Genomic DNA, 22,274 nt, shown 5'->3' with positions numbered 1-22,274 from the left:
TCTACTTGTTTATTGTTTCCACTGACTTGCATCTGTGACTTAAACTCTTTCTTTCCTTTAACCATATTGTATTTGAATAATAAATCAAATTTTTTCAAGCATAATATAATATTCACATGGAAATGTTTTAGTTAATTAAAACATAATGGAAATGTATGAACAAAGAAACTGTGATTTACTGTTAACAATTTTTCGAACTGCAATTAATTAGAAGCAATGAATTTCTCTGTAATACTTTTCTTTTGCGCCGCTGTATTCTCTTTTCAAAAGTGAATTTTCTTAACTGATTGGTGCTATCCCTTTTCTCATCCAAAGATATAGCGCGTTCGATATAAATGAAGAAAATATTGACTTTTAAGATCCTCGTGGACTCACCGAAATCATGGTAACGTTTTATTGTGTGTGATTCGATAAGACTGATGGAAATTCTAAACGCGATAGTGTTTTGTTTTCTTTATTACTGTCCTTACAGGAAACTTTTCTCGAACACCATTGTAGTTCGGTTCGAACTGGACACATTTATTGTAATTAGTACTCAACGATTAAAGATGTTAAGCGATTAAAAAATAAGAAGGGGATTGTAAACAAAGATAAGTTCATATACAAAATATTTTGTTTATTTTGTGGAAAATATAATAAGATAGTTTTTCCTTTTTTTATACAGAACCATACAAATACAGCTTGCTTTTCATTTGATTGTAATAAAAAAATATATTTAAATAATGACAACACGAAATATAAATATGAACCACAAAAAGATGATACACAAGTATTCCAAAAATTATTTATAACAATTAAGGCACTTGTTCTTCTCTTCATGATCATACCTAAAATAAAATAAACAAAATGAGCCTCTAATATATATTAGAATGTTTAACGTAATGAAAATATATTTAGCATGAAATAGCTTACACTGGCAAAGAACAATTTTGACAAAATAGTTCTGAACAACTGATGCACTCGAACAAGCATGAATTACATAAAACTTGATCACAGTAAGAACATTTATTACGTGTATTTTGTTCTATAACACGAGTACATCCGCAAAGGTCATACTTCGGTTGAACATCCTTTAAAAAAATATTTTAAATAAAAATTAGATTAGTTTTGAAATTTCTCTTTAACAAAATATAAGACAGTTTTTAATAAATACATTTGAATTCTATAGAATAGATACAGAAGAAGCAAATAAAGAGCTTACCTTTATAGCTTTATCCGTTCCTAATAATTCTAATTTACTGTTTAGTACCATTTGCTTCGAATTATGTCCTTGTTTATTTTTACGAGGAGATGGTACTTTCGGTGAATGAATATCCATCGAATTCATGTCCATAGATGAATTTAGTCTACGAGATAACGATTTAACACCTTCTTTCAATAAATCCATTGTTCTACCTGTGTGAAATAACAGAGCAAGAAATTTAAAAACGAACGTTTTGTTTATTTCATGTTAAGACCTCTATACCGTAAACGCTCTTCATTCGTTCCTCTTGGCAAATGCCATTATTGACATGTTTTTCTTCTACGTGTATCTTTAACTGTGGTGATAAATCTTCTTCAAATGGACACGCACGTTTCGGCATTCTTCAACAATTTAATAATTTCATAGCCCGCTTTAAGAAGCACGATCAACGTTTTCTCGGCATTGTCCTGCTCAAGCTTGAATGTAAATAGTGCTATGTTTATCTATTCTATTAAAGTAGAGTTCCAAATTACATACATAAATGTAATAATAATAAAAAAAAACTTCAAAGGAAGTTTTTATAAGACCCAGTTCCAGATATAGTGTTCGTTGGCATATATCCTCTTTGCATACATTAATTTAATATGAAAAATTGTATCCTAATTTTGCCATAAATAATGATTTTCGAAAACTCTTCATTCTGTATATACGAATGATAGTGGCGCCTCTCGCGGCAAGTTTTCGAAGTTGCTTTCGGGGTCCGTACAGCGCCAATTAGTCGGGTGGCAAAACGCTCAAACTGTTAGCCAAAATTTTGGCTAGTAGTTTCAGCGTTTTGCCACCCGACTAATTGGCGCTGTACGGACCCCGAAAGCAACTTCGAAAACTTGCCGCGAGAGGCGCCACTCGTCGAAAAGGGCGCTATTTTTAAATTTATAAAAACACCAAAATGATTCGTGTCGCATTTTATATTGTACAATCTTATTGACGAATTTATCGTATATTCTGTACATATAATAAATTCTTCTAAGTCATGGTTAGAATGGACTGTTGATAATATCTCAAAAAACAAAAGAATATTTTATAAGAAATCGTCTGAACCGAAAATTAATCGATAATGAATTGACTATTAATTAAATTTGGAAAAAAGAGGGATTGATAATAATTACGATGGCAAACTCGAATTGAAACTTTATGAAGAAATAGTATAACACACACACACACACACACACACACAAATTGGCTTCTCAGAAATTTACTGTAGCGGTGTAAAATGTAAACTGCAATACAAGAAGAGAGTAATGTATTCGTACATTGAATAAATACAATAATCAGAATTTAACAATGTAACAAAAAGTTTATTCTTACATAAATGTATACAATAAATAAAGATTAACGATGTAAGGCATTCGTGTTTCAATACGCTGTAACAATCTATAAATCTTATATTGCCGATGTAAAATTATTCCTTTAAACAGTTTGCCGCGGAAAAATTGAACATTAAATACAACGATTCTGCAACCTGTTGAAAGTCGAGTATCGACGAGGTAGATCACATTCGATTCAATACTTTTCGATAACATCGTTGTTGTTAGCCTAGAGGTACAACTGGAGTGAAATCTTAGGCTTGATTTTATTTACAAACGTAGCATAAAGTGTCATAAGCATGGAATCCCATTATTTTTAATGTTTCTCTGCAAGATGACGTCCACCCTGTCTCGGTTTCTCGTATTAGATAACATATTTTGTTAGCCTTAAAACAAGGGGTTAGGTTTATACCGATAAGCCACAGAAAAAAGCTATGGAGTTTATAATAAATCGACTAAAAGCTCTTGTAGTACTTCTCCTGGGAATATTCAGACGAGCCATGTGTTGTCTTCGACGTCGACGTAGATCATCCTGCGATTCAATCCCGTTGTCAGCGGTCGGTGTGGTTCCAAGTACTACAAACAACACAGCAGTGAGTTTCATACATTGCCATTATCCTCTGTTTATTGTATCTCACGATTTCAAGATCATGTAAACCCTATTGTACCACTAACTTCGATAATAGTAATCACTGAAGATGCTTGCTCAAGGAATCAGAGCAGTGGGATCAATGGGAGGAAAATCCCGTTGTTGTTGTGCCAGACAAACCAGTGAATACGATACAAGCTAAAATCGAGCAATATAGACAGCAAGCATCTAAGCCGACCGACGAGCCAGAAGAGCAACAAGCGAATTTCTTCGAGGTAATTTGCAGCACGCTTAATTTATAAGGACTAACAAACGCATATAAGGACCTAATATTTTATGTTTTCCTCAGGACATGACGCCGAGGATTACCAGACAAACTAAAATTTTAGTAAAAGATAAGAAGTCAGAAACTGTTTCATGGAATTCTTCGAAGTTTGCCATAATTAATGATCCTATATTATCTGTAAGTTAATATATTCCGCGAGAACTGTTCAAATACTTTTTAAGCATTCGTAACTTAATAATGAAAAAGTTTTATAAGATTATATTTACATAGAACGAACTCGAAGAATGGGAAGACAATACCGTTGGCTGGGAGGAAGAAACATCGAAGGAGTTTGGAGATCCTATAAAAACATTGAGAGAACAGAAGAGGCAGGAACGAGAACAGAGACTGTTCGAGCAACAACAAAAGAGACTCGAACGTAATTCCAGACCACAGCCATTAGGAGCAAAACTAACATCTTGATGAGAAAGATTACGGCCGTAACATTTTTTTATGACAGATCATACATTTTTATCTATCGACGTCCATGCATAAGAATTCTTCGACGTTGCATGGAACGTCGTACAAAGCCAAGAAATCAAAGAGTATTATAATTTACGTTATCGGTAACTGTTACGTTCTATTGTACATTTTATTCAACTATATGATGCAGAGCAGACATACCGCGGAAATATTTCATTTAAAGCGTTGAGATTTGTATTCTCATCTGTTTGTTGATTATACGCTGCATATGATGCATTTAAACTATTATTTGCTGTTCAATTGACGAGCTCGTAGTAGTATTTAACATTGTGAGAAGCAATGGATTTTTACTTTTAACGATGTTGTATTACGACATAACGCAAACGCAAAGGGCGGTTTCATGTGTGCAATTTGTGCGGTCTTTATATGAATTCTTTGTAAAACGATAAAAACATATTTGCCTTTTATTTTCGAAATGTTCTTCGCATTTAAAAGCATTCCGTGTAAATAGCCCAACATAATGCTGTTTAGAATCTCTGTTTCCATTCTAATTTGATCGAAAACAATTTTTTAATCTTTACAATGTATCGATCTCTGAATTTTTTAACAGAATCTAAACAGTTTCTATATCTATAAATATATTATGATTTTACTGGGAGCTGATATTGCAATGAAAATAGGCAACTAATGCTATAAAAGGACGGTGATTTTTATCATGGCTCCAAAATTTAAACTATGTTCGTTTAGTTTCTAGTGATACAAAATAAATCGTGGTGTTAAGTATGTTATAGTACCAATTGTATAATTTTTTTTACATATTCAACATGCAACGTCGTGTAAGTTCACCTTAACTCATAAAAATATGCAAGTGGCGATGGTCATTAGACCGAATAGCGATAATAAATGACCGTGCCATTTTTCGACGTATGTACCACCCGGTACTGCGTGTCGATAAAAAGTATATGACCGAACTGACTTTACCGTATTTCCAACCAGATAAGACCAACTTGGAAATGATAAGCACGAGCAAAAGCTGTACAGGATAGGGCAATATAATTTCCTTGTGAAGCCATTTCTCCTATTTTTACATTTCATAATAACGATTTTTCCCACCCTACCTAAAAATATACTGTACGCATCGAGCATAATTATAAGTCTTCGAATAAATCGCAAGTATACTCGAAACTTAAACAAATAAGTAAATGAAAATATTTTTCACAAAAAATTCGATTATAAAACTTATTTAAATCTGCGCCAAGCATACGCCAAGCATGAAAGCATCCTACAATAAAGTAAGTAAGCTCTTCAATTTACTATCAAATTCAATTGTTTGGGCATAAATTATAAATGAACAATAACCGGCGAGGAATATTAAACTATTGAAAAAAGTTATACACACATGGAAATGCGAAAAGTACAAGTGATAAGGACTCTCGGAAATGCGAGACTAATAATAAAAATTAGTGAAATTTTAAGGAACGATAGATTGATTCATGTCGAACGAAACAAAAGGCTATCTTACAGATAAAGATTATTTATCCTACGATTAGCTATCGGTTAGCAAATGTTGACCAAGAGGATAGATAAGTACATACGAGTATGTGGATCCTACAAAAACCACATGTTCGAAAAATAACCCACCCTCTTATTTTATACAAATTTTATACACGCGAAGAGCCATTTAAGTAATATTTAAATTTTGTTCCAAATAAATTAGGGACATACGAGTTTAAAAATAGCAGAAATGTAACTCTCGCAAACAAGTAGGTGAAAATCGATCGCCTTGGGTGATGATAACGCGAGAGTTCAGTATGAAGGTCGACGATATAAAAAATAAGCAGATTAAAATGTAAAATTATGCATATACTCGGAATTCTTTAATCTTCTACCGTTGCATTAATTTTTTATCGAATGCTGAAACAAATTTTTACCGAACAGGAATTGATCTCGAAGCGGAGATTCTATACAAAAATGATCATACAAATTTTTCGTTTCCGATAATATCGATTTATCCTAGAACGGAACGGTGCAAGCAGTTCGTCATTAAAAGGAAAATGGTAAAACAAAATTCAAAATAAAAGAAAGGTTTGGTGCCTTTGAAGTTCGATTGAAAAGAAACAAGATTCCACATGCGCGGCAACTTAACGTATTTATGCTACCATCGATCAAAAACCGACAAATGAGCTTCCTCCTTTTAAATTACGTCATACGTGTGTCGTTGCATGCACGCATGCATACAATGTTGGGCACGAAACGTATTCTATGTACATACATAGAATAGAACGTAGTTAATGGTAAAAAGAATTCTATACATTTAAAATTATTTGGAAAATATTTTAGAAAATCTTTTCCAAGTCGACGAAGTTTTATACCTCCTAGTTTGAAGTCAACGTACACCGACGCTTTCGATTTTATATTTGAAACAGTAATTCGCGTCATAAGCTTGGACCCTCGACACTTTCTTCCGAAGGATTCGAGCTATTTAACTTAACGAATACAATACCCTTCCTGTTCGGCCCGCGTTCTCCTATAGACACCCTATATAAGTCTGCGGTTAGTTTTAGCTTTAGCTTGGCTATGTGCGGTTGACTCGGTTTCCGTCCGAGCATGGCAAATGGCAAACTTCAGTACGCACTAGGAAGATCGAAAAGATAGCGAGAACGACGACTGTACTGGACACTGGACTGTACTACGACGAGGATCGTGTGTTGTGTCGTGTCACTCGTGTTAGACAGGTAGCAAGCCAGTGTGGCGATTCGTCACAAATACAACACAAAGATCGTCGAACCGTATCCGTACAGGACTAGGTTCCAGGAGCCAGTCCTTTTCGATGAGCACTGCGAACACAACAGAAAAAGACTCGTGGCTGTCAGATTCTTCTTACCTTCACCCTTGACAACAAACATATGCAAATTCGAAATGTCAACATCAGGAGGTGAGCTGCCTCTCGATACCCAGTGAACGAGAAAATAGAATCACGCTACAGTCTAATCCCAATTGTTAGTTCTTCTGGTTTATATTTGCATTTGATCGTTAACCTCGCCGAATGACGGAAACGTTGTCAGATACGCGGAATCGAGTTTTTCGAACAACAGCTTTCGATGTAGGACAACACGGTGATCCATCCTTTCGATGTGGGTAACCGTGAACGTATAAACACAAAGAAAGGGAGAGGGAGAGAAAAAGACGAAGAAAGACGGAGAAAAAAACCACTGCGTCCGAACGCGTTAAAAATTTCTCTGTGAAAAATCGGTCTCAGTGTTTCGATAGCCGCGAACGGGAAAAATTCTTGGCTCGTTTCAAGCGCATACGTTTGCCCAGCTCTGAGAATAATAGCCGCCGCCGATCATATGGTGAGAATGCTATCGTCTTTTAGCGGTTCTGTACGAATAGATAACACCGAATCAATTGGATGACTACAAAGTCGTCGAAGAAAAAGTCAATATCTGTACACACCAACGTGTATTTTTATCCGTGAAACACGATTCCGCTGGACGTTTTGTGTATACATACTCGAGAACGTGTACACAGACGTACTCGCATGATCGAAATTGATCGTGCGACACAATAGGTTACCGAATCTTTTTTTTTTCCAGATAAAGGTACCTGCTCTTGTTTAAAGGCGATGTGCCGTTTGATAAGGGACTTCTTCGATGGAACCTGTTTCATATGAATCATTTTTGTGATGCCCATCAATTTTGGAATAATGTAATCGGAAGGCGGTGCGCGCGCGCTTGTGTGTGTGTAACAAATAGTCTATTTTTATTGTAAATTGCAACACCAAACAGCAACAATGGGTTCCATCGCCTTGGAAGAGTACGAACTTATGAAAGACTCTAAATATAGAGTGTAAGTAGAACATACTACAACTTGTAAAGAATAGAAACCGAGCTATAATTTATTGTTATAAAACGGTAGATTCGATAAATGGGAACTATGTTTATAATATCTATAAATAATTATGCAATTAGAACAGTCGACTCGAGTTATCTAGGGTTTTACCACATAATTTGACTTTCTTCGCTAATTATGTAGACAGAATTAAATGTACCGAATATTTCTTACAGCTACGTGTCTGCCGTTGACAAAGCACTGAAGAGCTTCGAATACACCAGCGAATGGGCAGACTTAATTTCAGCACTAGGAAAACTAAACAAAGTATTACTAAGTCATATGAAGTTTCCAGTTATTCCTAGAAGAATTAAAATATCTAAAAGATTAGCCCAATGTATGCATCCTGCTTTGCCATCCGGTGTTCATTTAAAAGCTCTAGAAACCTATGACATAATTTTTAAATGTATGGGCACTAACCGACTGAGTCACGAGCTCTTCATATACAGTGCCGGTAAGTTGAAATCGGCAGGCAAGATTTTGAATAGCAAAAATACGACAAGAATAATTTTCTATCGATCTTTTGTATAGGTTTGTTTCCATTGTTGGGTCATGCCGCTATGAATGTGAGACCATCCTTGCTCACAGTATACGAAACTCATTTTGTGCCTCTTGGAGAGAGATTACGGCCTGGATTGAGTGGTTTTTTAAGTGGTGTTCTTCTTGGTTTAGAAGATGGTTCCGATCATTTTGATAGGTACTAGTTGATTACATATTTCTATCGGTAAAACAAAGAAGCGAAGTTGATAATCAAAAATCTTTTTCAGGACTAATTCCTTGCTCGAAAAAGTTTGCGAAGGAGTGGGTCCAGAACACTTTTACGCGTGTCTATGGGATTGCTTAGCTTCAAATTCCGGAATTCGATTGCCTGCTATATCGTTTGTGTTAACACATTTCAATAAAAAACTGCCAATGGAAGAACAACGGTTCATCATGGGCACAGACACTAATATTATGGTAAATGAGTTCTGCATTTAAATCAAAACGAATCGACTTTTGTTCGTTAATCATCTAAATTGTGGCATAGGTTACAGCCCTTTGTGCTGGGGTACAAGACAATTCAGTGTTAGTACAAAGAAGTGCTTTGGATTTGCTGCTAGTTGGTTTTCCTGTACATAATAGTCAATTAACGCGCGTACATATGATATCACTAGTCACAGCCGCTCTTGTCACTATATTAAGAAGAGACATGAGCTTGAATAGGTAAATTAAAAGAAGTAAACAGTACGCATAGAATGAAATCTGCTCTGATTTGTTGTCTTACGCATTAAATTTACGTTTGATCGTAGGCGTTTGTTTGCTTGGCTTTTGGGTACAGAAGTAAGCACATCTATTTTAAAGAGAAAAACGGTTAGTACCGTTTCCGAAACCACAGAAAATACACCCACTTATTTTGATATGTATTCGAAAGAGATGTTGATAGAGGCGATTAAAGCGTTACTGAAAAATGTGTGCGAGGAAAATCCACAAGATCTAAAACCATATAGAATATTGGTCTCGTTGTTGGAAAAGACAGAGATCGGGCCAGTGATTCTGGACGATATTTTATTTGAAGTTTTTAGGTAAGCAACATCGAACATCCAAATGAAAAATGAAATATCATTAACGTAAACGTTATAGTATCATTAACTGTTTTGCAACAGGACTTTTTACAACGCTTGTGGACAATCAAACAGAGTACCAAAAACTAACGAGGTAGTAAAATCAGCGAACTTATTGTTTTCAACGTTAGAACCGTCTTACGTTTGGATCCATTGCGGACATTTGTTTGAGAAGGCTTGTCAAGATAGAGCGAACAGTAAAAACGAGGCAGAAGATGTTATCGTAAGACCTGTAGGTAGCGGCGTACCAAATTTCATGGAAGTATGTATACTGACCGAATTCCTCCTGGACACGGTGTCGCTAGATGCATTTATCGATACTCCATCCGAGCACCTACCTGGCTTATTCCACGAAATTGTCAGTAAGCTTTTGTGTTACGTTGATCTTCTATCTCCTATGGAGATCTCGAGAAGCCTTAGATTATGCGCGAAGATCTTGTCCAAAGTGCAGCCCACTGTGGTGACCACTCACACGGACAAGAGCGAATTAGAAACAAAGTTTGAAGTTATCACGAACGCTAGCACCAGCGCAGCACCAAACGAGAACTCCTTGGCTGCGATCCCTCTAGAGAAGAGTCAATCCGATAGTAAATTAAATAAACCAGATACGTCGAGCGGCTCGTTTTCCGAGAAGAGTCCCAGTCCGAGGAGAAGAGCAAACTCGGGCGGTGCTGCTAAAAGATCGGACAAGAAATCGAAAAAGAAGTCTAGCAAAAGCACCTCCAAGCTGACCGATTCCACGCAAGACGCTAGCAACGCCGGCATATCTGTGGTGGTGAGCCAGGAGTCGAAAAGTTTACCAAGAAATAAAAGCATGGACGACATAAAAAGCGGTTGCATAGAAGCAAGTAGTATTAGTTCTCCGTCTAAGGATCAGTTGACTACGTTGAAGCAGTCAAGCAGAAGCAGTGCAATGGGTTCTACAGGATCCTTGGGCAGAGGACCGTCTCCAGCATTTCAAGCGCAGCATACAATGCTAGAGAAATGTTTGAGACAGTATGAGACTTTTTACGTTAAACTAATTAGCAACAGGGTACTGAGCAAAGAAAGAATGGTACAGGATATGTATGATAATTTGATAATTCCCATGCCGAGAGAGAGTTTCGACGAAAGGATGCGTTATTTGGAGCTTCTGCTAAACTCCAGATTAAATATGGAGGATTCCGGTTTCTTCAGCCAAGATGTGTCCGTGATAGACGATACCAAGCGACTAGATGTTCTCAATCTATATGTAGACTTTATAGCGCAAGCCGAATGGGAGGAAGCCGTGCGAATAGCTTCCAGTTTGTTCGTCGAACTGTCTACGTTTCCTAAATATTTTCATCCTGGAGATGGAGTATTAGTAGAAGAAGAACCAAAGGGAAATATCATTCTACCGGATTGGTTGAAAGTGTTGGTGGTTTGTAGCTGCTGGTTAGGGAAACAACCCGCTCTTCAATTAACCAGTATTGCTACGTTGTTAGATTTAATAGCGTTATTAAAAGCTAACAACGATGTTGAAACTTACACGAAATGCGGAGAGGGAGTTACTGCTGTGATCATGGTACCTTTACTGAAACAATGGCACATAACATATCTAATGCAATATACCAATGTGTTCCAGGTATTTTACTTATTTTTACTATGCAAGAAGTGTTTCAAGGGTTATAATATCTGCTTATTAATATTCGTAAGATTCAGAGGTCAGAACTTAAAAAATCTACTTTTTTGAAGGTACTGGCACATTCCCTATGGCACCATCTTGGCGAATTACCCGCTCACAAATATAGAATGCGATGCGTTGAGTTATTGCACGAGCTTCACCACGCTCTACACAAATCTTGCGATGCGGTTGAGGATGTGATAGGAGCTGCACTGACTGCAGAAAATATTGAGAAGAGGATAGAAGCATTCAACCGATTCGCTACACTGTGGCACTTGGGTAGAGAGATCGAAACTAATCCCAGACTGCGCGGATGTATGAAATCGTTCGACCAGTGAGTTGCACAGCTTTTACATCTTAGGATAGATCCTGTATACCATTTTCAAATAAATTCGACACTAATTCAAACACGCTTCCAGGTCGTTGTTGAAAATATTGGATAATCTACAACTCGGAGATAACTCACCTCTAAAGCTGCATGCCCAGTCTTGGTTGCTTCACTCTTTGATGCGAGGCGATATTTCACGAATAGTGGATCCGCTGCTGACAATACTTTTGGACCCATCTACATGTCGCATGAGCGTACTCCACGTTAGCATACAGCATAGCAACACCGTTCTGACCAAGAATGATCCGATAGAGGAGAAATCCGAGGTGCAGGACGACACAGAAGGCGCCGCGAAGATTTATGCCATCAGTTCTGTGGACGGGAACGTAATATACCATGTCAGCGATAACGTGGACGAGGACAAGAAATGGCGAAAAGGAAAGAAAAAGAAAAAAGCTATAAATCCGGTGAAGGTGAAAAGGATATTCGCCGTGACAACGCTGGCCGCTGGTGACAATTGCAACCAGTACGTAACCGAGAGAAACCAGTTCATGAAGGAACTCGAGGTACCGCCGAGCATATCCGGCAACCGGAAAATCTCTGTGTTCGTCAATCCTCTGTCACTGAACTGCAACGAAAATTCGAACGACTCACTGACCGAGGACGAATCGTTGCCCAGCGTAAAAAAAGCTAACTTAACAACAGAATTGTTAAAAAATGCAACCAGATTCAAGAAAATAGACTTTGACAAAGGCTCCACTGCCAGCCTGGACGAAAGTCTCTTCGAATCTGCAAATTCCAGCTCCAAGACGAAAGATAAGGCTGGGTTCAAAAAGCTGAATGGGGAGGTTGGCTCCTCGTTGGACTCTATAACTAACAGCTTTGATTCCAGCAGCCCCGAGATAACTAACAAGCAAGCGAAATTGAAAAAGGAACCGGTCATAATGCCGGGCAGTTCCAGAGAAGTCGCTGGTACCATCATCAAGGGCAAATACCACAGTACAAATGAATTCATGACGAATTACGATCACGATGTCGGAAGTTTCGAAGCAAGCGTCGAGATACCAAGTTGGACGATGGACGATGAAGAGGGTGACCTTGAGGCCAGTACCACCGCCGAGGAATACTTCAGCAACTCGAGCGGTACTAGCGTAGTAGAGGAGATCTTGAACGAAGTGCTCGACCGTGTAATGCAAATTTGTGACGTTACCGAGACAATACACAAGAACACCGATGAATCCGCCGATCAGAATATAAAAACCGGTCGCAATTATGGAGTCGGTGTTCACAATCTTCATTCCCATATGTTACTTTATTGTGGAGTCTACGACTCGACCAGAACTTTGTACGCATTGCGAACTCTACGGAACGAACTCTTGACGAACACTAGAATGTTCTTGTGCTGTGCTGCGACCACCGGTGTATGCAACACCACGAAAAACACAACATTGTTAAATTTATTAGCCAGACATCGGAAAAGTGTATTTGGAAGAAACTTTCACGGGGACGTAGCTAATACAGAATTTATAGCTGCTTATAGGAGTAGCATGTACCTGGAAGTTCTAATTAGTGTGTGCCTTTATTTCGCGAGGAGCTATTATCCCAATCTGGGACAGATGAGACTCACCCACGAAGAGATATCAGGAAATAGACAGGTAATTTATTGCAAACGTTGATGGGAGTTGAAAAGATTGATTGTAAAACGAGAATTTGAGATTTAAAATTGAAATTGTAGCACGGCATAGCAGTCTTTTCAACTTGTTTCGTTATTATGCTTTCATTTGTCTTCTATATGTATTACAACTATTTCTTTCTGAATAGGTGCAATTAGCTAGCACTGAATTATTAACGCTAATATTCTCCGAACTAATTCCTATTGTCCGTGATTCGGGGAAAGGGTTCAGTTGTTACATTGTCGATTTATTAACGAAATGTAAAGTACAAAAGGTTGCGCTGCATTGTCTCGTATCGAGCGTTATGAACATGAAAAACGCACACAAAGAGAACGAGGAGGTGTCCACGTTCACCGAGGAAATCATTTTGTTCAATGACCCTGTAGCTGATAACGATGTGAACAAGTGCAAATTTAGAGCGAGCGACCACACGGAAGCTTTCCAAATACAGCTGCTCAGGTAAATAAATCAAGCAGAGAGTGCTAAACATTTTCAACGAGAGATATAATATTAAAAATATTTGTCGATGCTCTAGGTTATTATTAGCTTTAATTATGCTGGAGCACCAATGCGGTAGTCAAAAAGGCGAGGATATTTGTGCGACGACTACGTCGACGCCAAGTACTCCCACACGAACCGTTCCTAATATCACGGGGAACAGCTTGAAATATGTACCTGGTGCACCAATTCCTCAACAACCAATGTTCCTTGCTAGCATACTCAGTGCTTTACAATTGGTATGTAACATATTTAAATGATTATATCGGTTAAAATGACTAGTAAAAAGTGGAACTTTTCGTACACGGTACAATGTTATGTTATTTGTTGTAGGACCACATGAGACACTTACACCAATTTTGGACGACCCTCGTTACCTCGAGTCTTCCTTTCATGGGGTCCTCGTTGACTGGAATAGTTACATCGGTTATACACCAATTATGTTGCAACATCGAGCACCTAGCTTCTTATTATATTAACGAAGAAACATCGACGGCAACGAAATTGCAGGACATAAGTACAGTCGAATGTTGCCTTCCTGCGGATTATACTGTCACTCACCTAGAGGCATTAACGTTCTTACTTCACTACTGCTTATTGGATACGTCCCAACAGATCGGCTTTTCGTTTAACCAACCTTTCAGCAGTACAATCCAGACTGGAATCCCCGGAGCAAATCCAGGCCAGATATTCAATAACCTTATCCACGTGTTTATGCCCAGCCCACTTACTCCAGTAAGCTATAGATTCGCTTAGTTCGATGTCCCACTTCGGTGTAACAATCTATATATAATTTGATTGCATCCATAGGACCTTAACACGTCGAAGGATAAAAACATTGCGAATGAATTGCAACAGCATGCTAGAAGGACAGCTTTGAGCCATCTGCCAAGGATAATCGCGTCCCTATCGACACTATGGCAAGCAGTGTTGGCAACAAAAGACAAGTTCGTTTCATTTCAAATTGGTTTTCCTTATCGCTTGAAAGTTGCGTTTGACGAACCTTATTTTCTTTTAACATAAATTTAGCGAACAAGCCAGTTGCGTAGTGGGTAGTCCGAGAATAGTAAAGCATCAACTTTTAGAACTTCTGTCCCCCATATCATTCCATCACGGAGTGAACTTTCTGGCAGCCATTGCTGTTGCTTGGCACGAAAGGCGACAGCCGTCTGGCAACTCGAAAAAGGTAAGCTGTTTAATGATTTGCTTCTGTCGCAGCCCACTAGAAGTAATCGTATTTTTATTCAGGTACTTCCGGAAGCTTGTCCTAATCAGCAAGTCATGGTTCATTTGGTAAGCGCGATTCGCGTGATGCCTATTGACACTTTGGTTCAGACTGTCCATCAAGTTGTAAAGTCTCCACCTCCTATTCATGGTGTGAAGCAAGATTTCTCGTTGGAGGTGTCTGTGTTGGAATTACTATATGTATACATGCAAAGTAACACGTCGCAGTCCGTTATAGAATCATGGGCATCTTTGCTCGGCTTGCTGAAGGACGGTCTATCCTTAACAGCTCCTGCTCAGTTCCTTTTGCTAGCAATCTTGAACGAGTATGTTCAGAAATGTCCTCCCATGCAAGAGAAGAAGGACATAAGAGACTTGCAGGATGTGTCCGCTAAGGTATTTCTAAATAACATTTGACGATCATTTAGAATAGGAGATGGATAATTAGAAGATGTTGTTCTAGTTGGTCGAGGTATGTTCACAAATAGCCGGAGCATGTTTAGAACAGACAACATGGTTGAGAAGGAACTTGGCTGTAAGAGAAGACGCTTTCGAAGTCGCTGAAGGATCTTCGGAAGGTAAAGAAGGCAAGAGTGGGGCTGGTGCGTAATGCTTTTCTTTTAGAATATTTCAGTTATTAAAAATTTCTTAGTCATTGTTTAGTTTCTTTATATTAGCGCGATATTGTCTGAATGGAACAGTGCTGGCACGGTACGATTGATAATAGAGAAATTATCGATGTAAATATTATTGTTTCAGTTACACCCGGAACACCGCCTAACGCTGCGTTTAGCGTACAAGCTCAAGCAGTATTGGCAGAAATACTGGCACCTTTGTTAGACGTTAGCTACGGTTCGCAAGAAAAGGAACGAGTCGTAACATTGTTAACTAATCTCATGTACAACGTGACGCCGTATCTAAAAAATCATTCGTAAGGCTTTTTATGGTTTAAAATACTAACAGAGGATCAGTTTGATATAGTAGTGATTGTATCTCATTGCAATTTTTTCAGGACGAAAAATATCGCTTCATTCACAGCTTGTTCTCAGTTACTGAGTTCCTTGTCTGGTTATCAGTATACTAGAAAAGCATGGCGCAAAGATGTACTGGACCTTCTACTAGATCCTGCCTTCTTCCAGATGACGCCAGCATGTTTACCTTATTGGAGAACTATTATAGATAATTTGATGACACATGACAATACAACCTTCCGGGATTTGATGAGTACCTGTCCTATAGAATAATTTCAATATTGATTACCGTGTGGCTTGTATATAAACAATCATTTATTATATTGTTTTCTTGTAGATCGCGTCTCTATGGCACAGAGTAGTAGCATTAGTATATTTTCCTCGAAGGAGCAGGAATACGAACAGAAGGCTCAATTGTTGAAAAGGCTAGCCTATGTTATACTTTGCAGTGAAACGGACCAGTACCATAAATATATGCCTGAGATTCAAGGTAGAAAACAATTAATAGATTAATGATAATGGCAAGAGTAATTCGAGTATCATGTTTACAGTGAATATATGAAACTACACCTTCTATACTCTTTTGCAATTAGAACGTTTAGCGGACAGTCTACGTTTGCCACAAGTGATCCCGTCTATTCAGGCGCAAGTCTTTCTTTGTTTCCGGGTGTTGCTTTTGAGAGTATCACCGCAACACGCTACATCTTTGTGGCCGGTAATAGTCAGTGAACTTGTTCAAGTCTTCCTGTATATTGAACAAGAATTAAACACAGATAGCGAGGAATTTAGGTATAGTAACAATCTATCTTTCCAGTATATTTGGTTCTACTCTTTGCTTTTGGGAGTTTGGTGCTTTCTATGCATGATCTATATCAGCTGATTCGATTGAAAAATTGTTAAACAAGAAAGACAAGATGATGTTACAAAAGATCATATAATTCACAATGAGGGAAAATATAAATCAGTTTAACTAGATACAACAGAACCGACAGTTCTAACGTGCTACGCAACAAAGATTTTTTATTCTCTTGCACTATTATGGTCTGAACAATAAGAGATACATATTATCATTTAGCTTTAGTTATTCTTTAACGTATCTGTTAACCCTTTCTCAGCATACAATGTGCTATGCTCTAATCAAATTGTTTGTATTTACTCCTTACTAACATTAACAGTACCTAATGTCATATTGTTTTTGGCTCTGTTTCGGTATCTGCGATTTGGTGGAATTTATGATGCCTCCATAAATTGATTGGTGTTGGGACATCAGTCGTCATGGCAGGTAATTGAATGCTTCTTGCATATTAACGGTCATCATATAAGATTTAAATCTCGAAATAATGTATCTAGGACGTTTAAATCCACAAGTTTGAGCATAATACGATATACACAGTAATTAAAAGATTCTTAGGTACCTTACTTCGAATTGAAAAGACCTTGAAAGATACTGTTTCGTCTGTTCAAAACAATTTGTAGTATTCAGGACTAGTAGTTACAATGATTCGAAGGGTTCTGTGTTTGTTTTGTTTTTCGCTTTCAATGCAAGATGTTGGAATTTATTTTCTTAAGAAATGCTGTATAGTTTTCCATTAGAATGCGATTTTTGAAGCTATACTTTCACTTTCATACAGTTCACACATAAAACTTCTTTCTGCTTTGGATTCATCATGGGCTGTGAATGCTAGCAATGGACTCCAGGCGCATGGACACCCACACTGGTTGCAACTGCAGCTTGCAGCTGCTAAATTGTTAGATTTGGCATTACTCTTGCCCGCTCATAGACTTCCTCAGTTCCAAATGTAAGTAAATTAGAATTCATCTACCGTAGAATGCAGCTCATAGAAGATCCCATAAAAATCTAATGTTTCTATAGGTATAGGTGGGCGTTTGTGGGAGATTCTGCTGCAGGGAACATAGACAATAACAACTTGTCTTCAGATTTCGTACCACACATCACAAGAATAGGAAAATTGATGGACAACAAGGTAAGAATTCATTACTTTATTAAAATGAAAATTCAATACCCTGTTGCATTATTATACAAAATGTTGACAAAGTATAGACGCTTAAAGTGCATTCAAAACAATGCACCTGTTATTTCATATATCAATTCACGTGCGAGACAAATCTGTATGCTTATACGTTTATTTCTTCCATATTGTTTTATCATTATTTTATAGAATTTTGTGATTTCTACACTAAAAGAAAGATTAGATGATTCGTAGATGGCTTGACAAAAGCATAAATACTTTTATACATCAATATAGTCTTCGTCTTTTGGACATTCTTCTGGCAACATGCATCTGTTTGTTTTCTCATCGAATACGTATTCTTCTTTGCACTCACATCCGCTTCTGCACGGTGAATAACAATCTACCACATCCGGTTCGGTGCAAGTGAACCTACAGACGCAATGAGCCCAAATTGATTTTTCATCGCACTGCTGAGGATTTCTTGCGAACACATGATCAATTTCCTCGTAATCGTAGCCCGGAATTCTATGCTTAGTGTACCGATAAATTCTCTGTGGTTTATACCAGTCTAATTGCACGTCATGTGCTCTTTCTTTTTTGGGAACCTCGTCGATGATCTTGAAAGATAAATCGACATTGTCGTGCATCTCAGGACAAACATCGCATCTGCGTCCACGAGGAACAGCATCCTCGAAATCATTCAAAATGTAGTAGTCGTCTTGAACAATGTTCAAATGATCATTCTCAAAATTCCCAACGTAACTTACCGGCACCTCTTCATAAAATTCGAAATCTTTGTAATCAGAGTCATCTGAGTATTCTAAAATATTAAACATAAAAATTAGACTGTTGTAAATAGTTACTAGTAAGATTATGCGAACAAACTGAAGACAAATTGTTGGTGCCTGATTTATGTCATCTAATTCCATTTCATTACTACCAGTTAGCCCACTTAATCACTCATTGAAAGAAGTATAGTTACAACTGTTGGCTACATCCTCATTTATGTTATATTATGTCTTAAAAAATGTTGAGAATATTAAATAATGTTTAATTGTCAGATGATAATAAACACTTGACGTATTTTATATAAATCAGTTAAACAGAACATACAGTTTTAATATTTTTAAGACGTTTTAAAAATTAATAAAAACTGCAGTTACATATCCTGGAAAATTATTTCAAGTATCTTTTTAATACACACTTGACATAAAAAATATTGTCCGTGTAATTTAAATAAATGTATTATACTTTTCAGTGGATATTTTGAAACACGTACATATATAATTGTAATATTGAAAAATATACTAATTGAATGCAACACTTACGAGCATCTATTGCTACTGTAAGGTAAAGAATAATATATGCAACTGTTGTTAGTCCAGTCACTGCCATGGCCACTGTCAAACTGACTGACAATGAACTGTCTACGTTCTTTTACTATTATTACATACAAATGTATTTAATTAGCACTGTGTAACTTCACTTGCACATCTGTCTCTAATTAAACACAATTAAGCTTCTTTTAAGTTACATTAAAGTGGTAATTCTATCGTGTATGCTCATGTCATGGATTACAGCAGTTTGTATTACATCGATTTGCTCGGTATTATAAAGGATGAAACTAGGTTCTGTGTACAATTTCTATTTCTATCGCTCCTTTGTTCTTCAGACAGTTTCTTTAACTTGTGCACTGCTTTTGACTGCTTTCACTGATGAAATACTTATTTTGGCATCATACGAAACATATATACATAGCTTATTTTTGAATCTGTGCCAATAGCCCTGTATCCTAAAAGTTCAGTGCTTGAATTATATTTAACGTACAATGAAAATTATGGACTGCTTTACATAAAAAATTTTACTAACGTTAGAAAAAGATATCTGCCCCATCTTATGAATTTCAACGTTGCATTTATTGTTAATCAATATCTTTATTATAATTAAATCTCAACTTGAAGCCACTAACTCTTTAATATTTGTATTTTTACAGTACAAGCAGGATTCGGGGTCTGCAAAAGCAATACCAGGAGAGCTTCTACTGACTTCAAACAGCATCCGTTCATTGCAAGATTTGCATTATTTTTTTACAACACTTAGTTGTAGATCGAGCGACACTCAAACACCGTTAAATATCACACAATTAGAAACAGTGATCGAACAAGATTTTCTTGAGAAGATGCCAGCGTCAAGATAATAGGAATATCTCAACAATGTAGACAAGAGCCACTTGCTAAGGAAGAGAGATGGAAGAGGCATCTGAAAATGTTTTATTCTTTGATATCTTTTTTAATGCACCAACTGAACAAGCACGTACGAGAAAGCCAAGGACGAATTTTTTGTTTAAAACTATGATCAGTAGATTATACTCTCTTACTCCAGTACAGTTTGATCGCAAACTTGTACATTGCAAATTAATTAAACATAGAACGTATATACTGTATAATAACGATCGAACGAAATATTTGATTTTGATTAGCTAAGCTTGTAACTTGTCTCCTCATTCGGTTGTGAATAGTTATCGAAATATATGATACACCAGGCCAGGGCCTAGCTGAATTGTATCTCTAGAAAATATCTGTACAGTGTAACATAACGTTTTATTCAAATTGTTATTTTTTCAACTGTTCCGAGAACTATCTGTTCCGTGCTTGTCGCGTATGTACCTCTTACTTGATGTCATGGAATAACAGAAAGAGAAAAAGAAAGAGTTGGTGATGCAATGATAATGCAAGGAAGTGAAGAAATATTTCAATTATTTCCTTCGAATTCACATGTCAATTCGTAAAGGATGCCATACAGCATATATTCTATACAACTTTAACAAGTCTATTATACACATGATGCAAATTAGAATGTGTCTATATAAAGGTTCTTATTTTCGTTATATCTTTTTTTATAATTTGAATGTTGTGATTTGAACATGATTTTGAAAATACAAGAATTGGTAGAAATTGTTCTTGGGAACAATAACATTATTTTATTCATAAAGTTAATGTTGTATATGAAAGAATGTGACGGTAAATCCGTTTGTATATCTATCACCTGTGTGAATATTGAGTTTTGCATGAAATCTTTTATTACACAGTTATACTTTTTTGACAAAAACATAGAAATATTGTGTTTCCATCGTATGTATTATTCATCTGTGATGTACACAGCAAACTAAAGGTATCAATAATCCTCACTCAGGTGATTTATTAGCTTCCACGTAATTAAGAGGAAATCAATACGAGGAAAAAGAACTTGCTGTGAAATTATTTTTCTATATACAAACATTACAGATTCTGAATCTCAACATGCAAGTTTATGAACGATTTATAAATCTTATTTATGAAATATTTATCTGCTAGCGTTGCCATTTTCATTTTAACTATATGTGTATCTATGTATATGTATATATAAATGTGTATATGTATATATATATATACAATATACATAAATACGTGTATATAATGTATATTTGCTATGTAATCGCTGATACATTACTATCGCCTTCTTCTCTGCTGTTTCACGTTCATTAGATGTGAAACAAATTAAAACTAAACGCGTATACGTAAAAATTAATTGTACACTATACCCGATTCGATGATAAAGAAAATTAAATAAGAAAGAAACATTGTATGCAAACAAGTATTATGAGAGTTTATAATTAATGCTTGTTACGCAAATATTGCAACATTTGTTACTTCCTTTTAAGAGGCATTCGTGTACCGATCAGTTATCTAATATACGCAATGTGAATAATTCGTAAAGTAGGATGTTCATATGCATTTGTTATATCTACGAGGTGTATCCAAAAGATCGATGTTTCAATTTAAGATTTTGTTAAAAAAGTTGCGTATATTTTAATTTTCGATTGTTAATACGGTTTCATTGAGTACAAAGTAAAACATGCTCTATAAAAGATCATTTGCATTTCTTTTAAACGTAATGGTCCAATTTTTTCAGCAACATTGTATAATCAAGCTGGATTATGCTATGTCTCTTACGAAATATTCGAAATCGCTCGTTGAAGCCTTCTACTAGATCCGGTGTAATTTTAAGAAGTTTTAGCAAATGAATTTATGAAACGAACGTATGTAGTATCTAATGAAACATTTTGATATAAAGCAAATAATGATAGTATTCGCATTTGGTTTTTTCTTTCTTATTCTTGTTTAAATCAGCAAAAAAAGATTTACTACAATTTCGAATGATCCAAGACTTTGTAAAACATGAGATTGTGAAAATTTTAGCAGATGCAAATTAATGATATGCATACATATACTTATGTTGAAATAATGTAAATTTATAAAATAAATTAAAGTTCAACCGAGTACCATATGATTCCTAACAATCATTAATCATTTTCGTAATTTCTAATCTTTTTGCATTTGACGACCTTCAGACATTATGTACATATATCATGTTATAGTTTGACAATGATTTTGTGAATATCTTGAATGTGGATTCAAATCGACCGCGTTTACCGCTACCTGCCCGTGATTCTGTCTGACCGCGATCAATGATCCCGAGGAGCACGCCATTAATATCGAGCCACGCCGTAAAATCAACAGTTTACTATTTTTTAAAAACGTGGTTCG

At 36.5% G+C, this 22,274-nt stretch overlaps 4 protein-coding genes and 1 long non-coding RNA gene across 15 annotated transcripts; 2 read left to right on the top strand and 3 right to left on the bottom strand.

The window, feature by feature from the left end:
• Positions 1 to 595: 595 nt before the first annotated feature.
• On the bottom strand, positions 596 to 1,906 carry LOC117227526 (apoptosis regulatory protein Siva). 3 transcript variants are annotated; one of them, XM_033482831.2, is made up of 5 exons: positions 1,771 to 1,906; positions 1,466 to 1,659; positions 1,202 to 1,395; positions 913 to 1,070; positions 596 to 827 (listed from the first exon to the last, which is right to left on the bottom strand). In XM_033482831.2, the coding sequence occupies exons 2-5, from the start codon at positions 1,581 to 1,583 to the stop codon at positions 782 to 784; spliced, it is 516 nt and encodes a 171-aa protein (XP_033338722.1). In that variant the 5' UTR covers positions 1,584 to 1,659; positions 1,771 to 1,906; the 3' UTR covers positions 596 to 781. The 3 variants fall into 3 exon arrangements, with proteins under 3 accessions (XP_033338722.1, XP_033338720.1, XP_033338719.1); XM_033482829.2 differs by having other exon boundaries at positions 1,721 to 1,896; XM_033482828.2 differs by having other exon boundaries at positions 1,466 to 1,896.
• A 614-nt stretch (positions 1,907 to 2,520) lies between these two features.
• Positions 2,521 to 3,365, bottom strand: LOC143259428 (uncharacterized). The gene is made up of 2 exons (XR_013033320.1): positions 3,226 to 3,365; positions 2,521 to 3,126 (listed from the first exon to the last, which is right to left on the bottom strand). It is a non-coding gene; the product is annotated as an uncharacterized LOC143259428 (long non-coding RNA).
• LOC117227536 (uncharacterized) lies at positions 2,985 to 4,670 on the top strand. Its single transcript, XM_033482863.2, has 4 exons — positions 2,985 to 3,143; positions 3,262 to 3,414; positions 3,489 to 3,602; positions 3,696 to 4,670. The coding sequence occupies exons 1-4, from the start codon at positions 2,985 to 2,987 to the stop codon at positions 3,885 to 3,887; spliced, it is 618 nt and encodes a 205-aa protein (XP_033338754.2). The 3' UTR covers positions 3,888 to 4,670.
• Positions 4,671 to 6,443: 1,773 nt separating this feature from the next.
• Positions 6,444 to 22,007, top strand: LOC117227535 (protein DOP1 homolog). 5 transcript variants are annotated; one of them, XM_033482859.2, is made up of 25 exons: positions 6,444 to 6,822; positions 7,484 to 7,736; positions 7,955 to 8,232; positions 8,310 to 8,475; positions 8,546 to 8,735; positions 8,806 to 8,981; positions 9,068 to 9,340; positions 9,422 to 10,982; positions 11,093 to 11,355; positions 11,441 to 13,004; positions 13,171 to 13,481; positions 13,558 to 13,759; positions 13,854 to 14,255; positions 14,331 to 14,467; positions 14,550 to 14,706; positions 14,769 to 15,140; positions 15,208 to 15,322; positions 15,504 to 15,675; positions 15,757 to 15,968; positions 16,053 to 16,205; positions 16,309 to 16,504; positions 16,986 to 16,997; positions 17,347 to 17,514; positions 17,589 to 17,700; positions 19,682 to 22,007. In XM_033482859.2, the coding sequence occupies exons 2-25, from the start codon at positions 7,681 to 7,683 to the stop codon at positions 19,883 to 19,885; spliced, it is 7,452 nt and encodes a 2,483-aa protein (XP_033338750.1). In that variant the 5' UTR covers positions 6,444 to 6,822; positions 7,484 to 7,680; the 3' UTR covers positions 19,886 to 22,007. The 5 variants fall into 5 exon arrangements, with proteins under 5 accessions (XP_033338750.1, XP_033338746.1, XP_033338748.1 ...); XM_033482855.2 differs by having other exon boundaries at positions 6,445 to 6,822; positions 15,208 to 15,346; XM_033482857.2 differs by having other exon boundaries at positions 6,445 to 6,886; positions 15,208 to 15,346.
• LOC117227537 (uncharacterized) lies at positions 17,702 to 19,697 on the bottom strand. Of its 5 annotated transcripts, none has more exons than XM_033482864.2 (3): positions 19,558 to 19,697; positions 19,017 to 19,480; positions 17,702 to 18,508 (listed from the first exon to the last, which is right to left on the bottom strand). In XM_033482864.2, exons 2-3 carry the CDS (start codon positions 19,081 to 19,083, stop codon positions 17,967 to 17,969), a joined length of 609 nt encoding a protein of 202 aa, XP_033338755.1. In that variant the 5' UTR covers positions 19,084 to 19,480; positions 19,558 to 19,697; the 3' UTR covers positions 17,702 to 17,966. The 5 variants fall into 5 exon arrangements, with proteins under 5 accessions (XP_033338755.1, XP_033338756.1, XP_033338757.1 ...); XM_033482865.2 differs by having other exon boundaries at positions 17,702 to 18,377; positions 18,456 to 18,508; positions 19,017 to 19,686; XM_033482866.2 differs by having other exon boundaries at positions 17,702 to 18,354; positions 18,456 to 18,508; positions 19,017 to 19,686.
• Positions 22,008 to 22,274: the final 267 nt, after the last annotated feature.

Source organism: Megalopta genalis, chromosome 5 (genome assembly GCF_051020955.1).
Source record: "Megalopta genalis isolate 19385.01 chromosome 5, iyMegGena1_principal, whole genome shotgun sequence".
Lineage (NCBI taxonomy): Eukaryota > Metazoa > Arthropoda > Insecta > Hymenoptera > Halictidae > Megalopta > Megalopta genalis.
Note: the sequence above shows the minus strand (reverse complement) of the source record. Positions and strands in the feature narration are given on the sequence as shown.

Bases quoted from the DNA above. Each gene is read 5' to 3' on its own strand.
- LOC117227535 (XM_033482855.2), top strand. From the start codon at position 7,681: ATGGGTTCCATCGCCTTGGAAGAGTACGAACTTATGAAAGACTCTAAA. The intron at 17,515-17,588 runs GTAAGTAAATTA...ATGTTTCTATAG, and splicing joins AGACTTCCTCAGTTCCAAAT to GTATAGGTGGGCGTTTGTGG. The intron at 17,701-19,681 runs GTAAGAATTCAT...GTATTTTTACAG, and splicing joins GAAAATTGATGGACAACAAG to TACAAGCAGGATTCGGGGTC.
- LOC117227537 (XM_033482864.2), bottom strand. From the start codon at position 19,083: ATGGCAGTGACTGGACTAACAACAGTTGCATATATTATTCTTTACCTT. The intron at 18,509-19,016 runs GTAAGTGTTGCA...TTAATATTTTAG, and splicing joins TACAGTAGCAATAGATGCTC to AATACTCAGATGACTCTGAT.
- LOC117227536 (XM_033482863.2), top strand. From the start codon at position 2,985: ATGGAGTTTATAATAAATCGACTAAAAGCTCTTGTAGTACTTCTCCTG. The intron at 3,144-3,261 runs GTGAGTTTCATA...TGCTTGCTCAAG, and splicing joins GTACTACAAACAACACAGCA to GAATCAGAGCAGTGGGATCA. The intron at 3,603-3,695 runs GTAAGTTAATAT...ATATTTACATAG, and splicing joins TTAATGATCCTATATTATCT to AACGAACTCGAAGAATGGGA.
- LOC117227526 (XM_033482831.2), bottom strand. From the start codon at position 1,583: ATGCCGAAACGTGCGTGTCCATTTGAAGAAGATTTATCACCACAGTTA. The intron at 1,071-1,201 runs GTAAGCTCTTTA...ATTTTTTTAAAG, and splicing joins GAACGGATAAAGCTATAAAG to GATGTTCAACCGAAGTATGA. The intron at 828-912 runs GTAAGCTATTTC...ATTTTATTTTAG, and splicing joins CAAAATTGTTCTTTGCCAGT to GTATGATCATGAAGAGAAGA.